The sequence below is a fragment of the Triticum urartu genome, chromosome 5 (genome assembly GCF_003073215.2).
Source record: "Triticum urartu cultivar G1812 chromosome 5, Tu2.1, whole genome shotgun sequence".
NCBI classification, from domain to species: domain Eukaryota; kingdom Viridiplantae; phylum Streptophyta; class Magnoliopsida; order Poales; family Poaceae; genus Triticum; species Triticum urartu.
This window is the reverse complement of record NC_053026.1, coordinates 576,760,754-576,769,017: the sequence shown is the minus strand read 5'-3', so window position 1 is coordinate 576,769,017 and position 8,264 is coordinate 576,760,754. Positions and strand designations below refer to the sequence as shown.

The 8,264-nt window shown below is 44.9% G+C and overlaps 1 protein-coding gene across 1 annotated transcript; it reads left to right on the top strand.

The window, feature by feature from the left end:
- The first annotated feature begins 1,034 nt into the window (after positions 1-1,034).
- Positions 1,035-4,413, top strand: LOC125510890 (myosin-binding protein 7-like). Its single transcript, XM_048676178.1, has 3 exons — positions 1,035-2,377; positions 3,906-3,949; positions 4,039-4,413. The coding sequence occupies exons 1-3, from the start codon at positions 1,427-1,429 to the stop codon at positions 4,139-4,141; spliced, it is 1,098 nt and encodes a 365-aa protein (XP_048532135.1). The 5' UTR covers positions 1,035-1,426; the 3' UTR covers positions 4,142-4,413.
- Positions 4,414-8,264: the final 3,851 nt, after the last annotated feature.

Genomic DNA, 8,264 nt, shown 5'->3' with positions numbered 1-8,264 from the left:
TCAATAGTTACATTTGTGTAGATCAATATTAATTTATTTCATTTACTGCACTATATTTATAAAGAATGATTCCCAGTGTTCGTATACTCAAGGGATGTGTGCAGTCTACTAAGATAATTGAACGTATTGGCTCCACCAGCCCAAGGTAAGCTTTGATCCTAAATAAGTTGTTAACGAAGTGACAATGTTGAGCTCGCTTTGTTTGCTCCAGCAATAATCATGTCAGGTACTCCCTCCGTTTCAAATTACTTGTCGCAGGTATGGATGTATCTAGATGTATTTTAGTTCTAGATACATCCATTTCTATGACAAGTAATTTGAAATGGAGGGAGTATATATAAACAGGACCATACCTCACTCACTGTGCATGATTAGGACTTGCTCTGCAGACAAAAATAGGACGAGACATGCCACGAGGAAGCTGAAGACACCGCCGATCTCGCTGAAGTTTCACGTGCACGTCCAATGACGCCACGAGCTATGTCCGCGCTCCTCCCATCCCACGGAGCGGACCACGCCATTGACCTCTGTCCCTATTTTACCCCTTGACCCCTGCTCTTCACAACCTTGACCGGGGTTGCCGGATCAGGAAACGTCAGTCGCCGTGAGCCGCCGGCGGCGCTGCCTGTGCCATTTCTTCCCGTCGACCTCACCTGCTTCCGACGAGCAAAAAAAAGGCGCGCTACAAGAAATAAAAATCGTGTGGCCAGGCCAAAGCCAGGACAGATAGCTCGCAGCACGTAACAAAAATCCGCAGGAGTGGCGGCACATCGGCGACGAACCCCGCCTGCACGATTCCCACGGTTAGTGGCGGCGCACGTAGCAGCAGCGCGACCGTATGCCCCTGAATCACACAATTCCCAAGTTCCTTTTTTGTTGTTTATTTTTCTGAGAGAAGTTCCTTTTTTGTTGTAGCTGAGGAAACAAGTTGGCAATGCCCACAACCTACACAAAGCTAGTGCGCGCCTTTTATCTTCCTCTGTTCTTCCCCGAACGCGCGAGGGAAATGTTAGATTAAATCAAATCAAATCAAATCGTGAGCGACGGCTGCTTCATTCTTTTTACGGTTTCTTTCCGCGCGGGCGACGTGGAAAGCTCACCGTCGCGATGTGATGATGATGCCCACCCGTTTATTCCCAACTCCCTTAATCTAATCGTACCACTATCCGGATCATTTCCGGTCGATCGGATGAATTATTGAGCACTGTCGCTGCCGCTGGCCTCTTCCAGCCTAGCTCAGCTCAGCTCACGTCCCGTCCAACTCACGCCACCCCACCACTGCCCGCCTTTCCCCTCCCCGCCGAAAGGAACCTTCGCCGGCCGTCCGGTCCCACCCACGGCGGCCGCGCTGACGCCGCCGGCGGCGGCGGCCGGGATCCGGGGCTGGGGATCGGCGGATCCCGCGGGGCACATACATGCTGCCCCCATGGACCAGCTCCCCGACTCCCTCCCCTCCTCCTCCACATCGCCGCAGGAGTCGCGGCGGTCGGTGAAGCGGAGGCCGCCGCCCGCGGGGTCCCCGGAGCCGTCGCCGAGGGCGGCTGCGGGCGCGGCGGAGCTGCTCCGGCGGGTGGAGGAGCTGGAGGCGGCCGCGGCGCGGCTGGCGATGGAGAAGGAGGCCGCGGAGGAGTCGGCGCTGGGCCTGCAGGGCGAGCTGGAGGCCGAGCGGGCCTCGGCCGAGACGGCGGCCAGCGAGGCCATGCTCATGATCGAGCGCCTGCAGCGGGAGAAGGCCGCGGCCCAGATGGAGGCCCGCCAGTTCCGCCGCTACGCCGAGGGCCGCGCCGACCACGAGCGCGAGGTGCAGGAGGAGCTCGCCTCGCTCTCCGACCTCGCCGCGTCCTACCACTCGCGGCTCCAGTCCCACGGGATCGACCCCGACACATTCTCCGACGAGGAGGACGAGGAGCTCTACGAGGAGCAGCGCGGGCACGCGGACCAGATCGACCTGGTCACCCCCGAGGCAGAGGGGGACGGCGCCGAATTGTTAGTCAGTGCTGGCATGGAGGTGAAAGCCATGGTTGACGACAATGATGAAGATCAACAGCAGTTCACCACCCCTGTGGAGAAAGAGTTCGAGTACACGGTGGATGTTAGGTGCGCGAGCCCGAAGATGGCGGCCGTGGCCGTGGTGGGGGAGTACGTGGGGGATGTAGCCGGCAATGCAGGGGGTTTGTATGCGAGGGTGGAGGCGCTGGAGGCGGACAGAGCGGCAATGCATAGAGAGATTGCGGCGCTGCGGGCGGAGAGAGCACAGTTGGTCATGGCAAGGGAGATGGCTCGTCGACTCTGCTGGGAAGTGGTCTCTGAGAGGAAAAGCATTGTTAACAAGGCTGTTGTCCCGGCCAAGAGATTCTCGGCATTAGGAATTTGCAAGGTATAATCGAGTTCTCATTATTGTCACTGTCGTTGGTAAGCTGGTAATCTCATTATGCATTGGTAAGCAATCATCTGTGCATTGGTAGTTTCATTGTGTATTGGTTTTGTGAGTGAGCGGTGCTGACTTTCAGCATATTGACACTAAATTAGGAGATTAGCACATTTTGTGGAACTTAATTGAATTGCATGTGATTAATGGATTTAGTTTGGGAAACTTTGGTTGTGCCTCGGTGATTAATGGATTTAGTTTGGGAAATTTTGGTTGTGCCTCGGATGAAATGCGTTGCAAATCTTGGCTGGGTGAGGGACAGAATCAGAATTTTGGCATTTGTTAAACTTTGTAAACTGAAATGAATTTTTGATTTCTTTTGAATTGAAGCATCAAGGCACCAGTTAGTACTCTGAACTATTTTTAGGGTGCTGATGATTTGCCGTTCTTTCTTTGTTAAGTTGATGCCATATGATGTGTTTATAAGCGATTTCAACATTTGCAGCTAGACTGAGTGCATGAGCTTGCTTTGGAGGTGTGATTATCAGCTTGTGTACTCTTTGCTGTTAACACAAACTTGATGTTTATTATAACTTTGAGTTGACAATTTAGTGACTGGGCTGCATATATTTATATTTGGAAATGCTCAGGATTTAGTTTGTGTCTCTTCTTAGGAGAGCATAGAAGTACTTCTCGTTTGGTGGATTCATTTCTAGTTACTTGGTACATTTGGGAGAGTGCATTAGCACTATGTGCTTAAGGTGCTAATTTAGTACACTGGAGAGTTGCACATTTGCAGAATTGCATCGCATCTGATTAATATATTTAGTGCAAGATTTTGGTGGTGGCCTAGATGAAATGGGATTTTGCAAGTATGGCTGCGTGGGAGATAGAACTAGATAAATTAAATTACTGCAAGATATTTTTTATATCATCATCGTGTGTGTTCGGTCAAAGTTAATATACCATCCCCAATATTTTTAGTACAAAATTGTTGCTTGAGATGCCTAAATGGTGTGCCGCAGCAATTATATTCTTCTCTCTTGTATGCATATAATACACTTTGTAGTAATCCAGCATGGTCATTAATAATTGAATTTTAAACGACAGTTACCTTACATGAAAATGCTTTCATTGGTTGTGATGATTATTGATAAACAAATTTGTGAAGTGAATAGAGCTCATGTACCAAAGTTATGTCAAATGCTAACAATACTTCAGCTAATAATTGTTCACAACTACAGACTGAACTCCTTTTCTTGTTATCCTTTCATCTAGACGTGATAGTAATGAGATACAATGACACTTGAAAATATATGTTGCATGATATGTCTGTTCTGTTTTTCTGTTACGTTATTTGGAGCTGAAACTTGGAAAAGGAAACCATTATATAATACAGAGTATTTGTTTATTTTTGAACTGCCTTTGCTAATTCCATCTGAATTTTCATGTCCACCCTTGAGTAGTTTGGTGTTCCATAACATTGCCACTGTTCTCATCCTTGGGAAATTAATAACTTCTGATATCTTTGCTGCAGTGGTTGCTCTCCGTAATCTTTTGGAGAAGAAGCTCTACTACCAGGTAGTCCTATACCATGAATCGTTCTGAACCTATGATTATCCTTCTTTGCGCTGATGCAACCCTAAATTGCTTCCATGACTACTCCACAGGTATACGTTTGGCTTGTCAACTACGTTCCTTGGCCTCCTGCTGCTCCTCGACAGATCCACCACGTTGAGTCCATGGCGGCGTCTGCATAGGCCACAGCAATGACCACAGCCTCCGCCATCCCATAGCCAAACACATGTAAATGCAGAACTTCAGACGATTGGTTACCACTCTGTTTTGTGCGTGCATTGCATTCTTTGATGATCTGTTTCTTTTCGTTTTGGCTGAGTACAGCGCAGTATTGGCGATGTAAGTTTTGGCTTTCAAGCTTTGAGCTTGCTGTATAGTGTGTTATTGAGACTACTAGGCTTGCATAGCTTGTAATCTGGAGCTAACTGACGTGCGGTGAGTTGTGGAGTCTCTGATGTTTCCAGTGCTGTCTCCGTCTCCTCCTCGGCAAGTAAATGCTGTGTACTTCACTCTTCAGATTTGTACTTCTTTTGATCTTGAACTAGCATCGTGACTTAATCACATAGGCCATGTGAATTATTTGCTGGTCGAGGAAGCTCTTCCTCTGAAGCGCGTTAAATCGAGCACAAAAACAAGCATTGTGCTCTCGAAAACCATCTAATTTTTCTTTAAAAAACTTATGGAAAACCATCTAATTTCTCTTTAAAAAACTTATGATGCAACGCAAGCATGATGTCGGTCATATCTAGGCTGCCTTCAGGGTTTTATACTCACTAGACAACCTGTTGCGCCCATGACACAAAAAGCAAGAGCGAGCCGAGCATTCATACTATGTAATTGAGTGATTTAGAACCAATTTAATGGATACTTAGGTACACATATAGCGTTATATATATTCCATTACATGGTAGCATGATAGCTCAGAAGAAAGTTATGAGATCACTTGATGATAGCTAGCATTGGCTTTATAAAGCAAGTGAGTCTTGTATCCACTGTCAGCATGATTTCACCGTTCAAGCAACTCTTCACGGTGGATGTGTTTAGTGGGCCGTTGCTGGCGAAAGCAGAAATGCCTTCCATATCCTTGATTTGTCTAAGCCCCAGTGATGCTTGTTTGTTCTCTGTAGAATGTCTTCTGACTGCAAAGTTACATAGCCAAGTTGTTCTGCAACATACTTTACCTGCCCCGGGATGAAGCATAAGCGTGAGAACACTGTGAGCACACTTCCAGTCGTTTGATCGGCATATGCATTCTGTTTAGAAAATTCATTTCAGTTATAATCATGATTCCACCGAGGGAATAAGTTTTTGATACGCGGGACTAAAACACAGCAAAAATAAAGCAAGAGTGACAACTTGGTGAAAATTTTATGAAACTAACAAGGAGTTCGAACATGTTGGTCAAGAAGAACCAAGTGAGCGTGTTTAATTGGTCCATGATCAGCGCCTCCAGGGTACATTCGTGTGCAACATGTGATAACTTAGTTGCTAACACGTGATACTTGTATGATAACACAGGATGGCTTGTGTACATGGAAATACTTGTATGATAACTTAGTTTTTGAACAAAAAGAGCTGACGGCGTTGGCGCTGACGAGGCTTATCAGAGAGGAAACCAGGTGTTTCAATGAGGCCATGAGAGGGGTGGCTGCTCTTGGCGAGTGATGTAGGGCTCCCGTAGCTCTCTTTTCTTCTGGTTTGTAGGCTGTACGCCTGTGTGTATATGACAATTTTCTAGACTTGGGGCTTAGGCCCAGCGTTGTATGAGTTGTACACTCTTTTCCTACTATAATGCAAAGGCAAAGCTCCTGCTGTTCTCGTCAAAAAAACTTAGTTCCAACACGTGACCGCCACATTTTGCAGAACTGGTTCTTTTACACAAAAGAGTCACCCAACTAGATGTATTTTAGTTCTAGATACGTTCTTTTTTATCCATTTTGATGATAAATATTTTCGAACGGAGAGAGTAGTTTAGAAGGATAGACATCGATCCAAACAAGAATAACCACCATGTTTATTTGCTGCTCAAATCGACCAAAGCAATGACCAAACTGATGTTATGCTAATGATAGGCACTACATAACTGAAGTTGCTCATGTGACACACAGGGTATCATCGCGTGACGTATTGACCTGATAAGCAAGTGTACATGGATTTGTTATTCCTCTTTTTTCGAGCTCAATGATAAGATCCAGGCACTCTTCCATATCACCAGTTTTTTCGACTACCAGAGTATCATGATCTGCAAGTTTTATGTCCCATTAGATATAATATAATATTTCATTCACGAGAACACAACAACTGAAAAGGGCTGAAAAATAGCTGTAATCTAAGCTATAGCTTCACCAACAATTAGACTTTTTTATCTTGATGCATTCTCCAGAGACGAAACATTCGAAGGTGCCGGACTACTCTAGCATGTCTTACAGCGTTAAACTGGTACTCCTCTTAAGCAGTTCCAACCAGAGTCTGTTTCAAAATGAGTGGGTAAAATTTATCATGTCGGTAACTAAGATAACTTGTCTGGTGTAAATGCCCAGTTTGAAAATATTAAGCATTGGCAGTTTGGCACACATGCAAATCTGTTGTTTCGGAGAAGAATAATTTTTCCTCAAATAATAACTTTTTATGATATATCATGGTCACACCAAAGAAATCATCTCCAAGTTTAACAGTCTTCTACTACAACCAAGCAAATCTCCTTGTCTCCGACTAGCCATCGTAGGATCCAATTGATTCTGCTTGGAGAAACCGAAATGCACACCTAAGAGAAAGTTTGCCATTTTTCTCCTTGATTTACTCAGTGACCCTCTATCAAATCTCTCCAAATAATTATGATGCTTCTTGTGCAAGTCTATGGTCCTTACCATTTGACAAATAAAATCAGAGGAATGAACCCTTCTTGGAAATTTATGTCAAAGGAGGAGAGACATGCACATCAAAGCTTATTGATGTCTACTACGGAACCTTTCTTCTTGTAGACTCGTGTTGGGCCTCCAAACGCAGAGTTTTATACGACAGTAGCAAATTTTCCTCAAGTGGATGACCTAAGGTTTAGCAATCCATGGAAGACGTAGGATGAAGATGGTCTCTCTCAAACAACCCTACAACCAAATACAAGAAACCTCTTGTGTCCCCCCAACACACCCAATACAATGATAAATTATATAGGTGCACTAGTTCGATGAAGAGATGGTGATACAAGTGTAGTATGGATAGTATATATAGGTTTTTGTAATCTGAAAATATAAAAACAATAAGGTAACTAGTAACAAAAGTGAGCAAAAACGGTATTACAATGCTTGAAAACAAGGCCTAGGGTTCATACTTTCACTAGTGCAAAGTCTCTCAACAATGATAAAATAATTAAATCATATGGAAATCCCTCAACATGCGACAAAGAGTCACTCCAAAGTTCCTATCGCAGAGAACATAAGATGAAATTGCTTGTAGGATACGAAACCACCTCAAAGTTATTCTTTCTGATCAATCTTTTGAACTATTTCTATAAGTGTCACAAACAGCCCTAGAGTTCGTACTAAAATAACACCATATGATACACATCAATCAACCCTAATGTCACCTAGATGCTCGAATGTCACCACAAGTATTTGTGGGTCAATTATACGATATGCATCAACCAACTTCAGATTCATAATATTCAATACAACACAAAGAACCTCAAAGAGTGCCCCAAGATTTCTGCCGGAGAAATAAGGATGAAAACGTGCATCAACCCCTATATGCATAGATTACCCCAATGTCACCTCGGGAATCTGCTAGTTGAGTGCCAAAACATACATCAAGTGAATCAATAGAACACCCCATTCTTACCACGGGTATCCCATGCAAAACATACATCAAGTATTCTCAAATCCATAAAAGTATCCAGTCCGATAAGAGTGAAACCTCAAAGGTAAAACTCAATTCATCACAAGAAGATAGAGATGGAGAAACACCATATGATCCAACTATAGTAACAAAGCTCGCGATACATCAAGATCGTGCCAAATCAAGAACACGAGAGAGAGAGAGAGAGAGAGAGATCAAACACATAGCTACTGGTACATACCCTCAGCCCCGAGGGTGAACTACTCCCTCCTCATCATGGTGGCCGCGGGGATGATGAAGATGGCCTTCGGTGATGATTTCCCCCTCCGACAGGGTGCCACAACGGGCTCCCGATTAGTTTTTCGTGGCTACAGAGGCTTGTGGCGGCGGAACTTTCGATCTAGGGTTCTTTTCGGGGTTTTTTTGGTATTTATAAGAATTTCTGGCGTCGGTCTTACATCAAGGGGGTGCCCGAGGGGCCCACGAG

Excerpts from the sequence above, each read along its gene's own strand:
- LOC125510890 (XM_048676178.1), top strand. The coding sequence starts at position 1,427 with ATGGACCAGCTCCCCGACTCCCTCCCCTCCTCCTCCACATCGCCGCAG. Across the intron at positions 2,378-3,905 it reads CGGCATTAGGAATTTGCAAG|TGGTTGCTCTCCGTAATCTT; the intron begins GTATAATCGAGT and ends TCTTTGCTGCAG. Across the intron at positions 3,950-4,038 it reads AGAAGAAGCTCTACTACCAG|GTATACGTTTGGCTTGTCAA; the intron begins GTAGTCCTATAC and ends ACTACTCCACAG.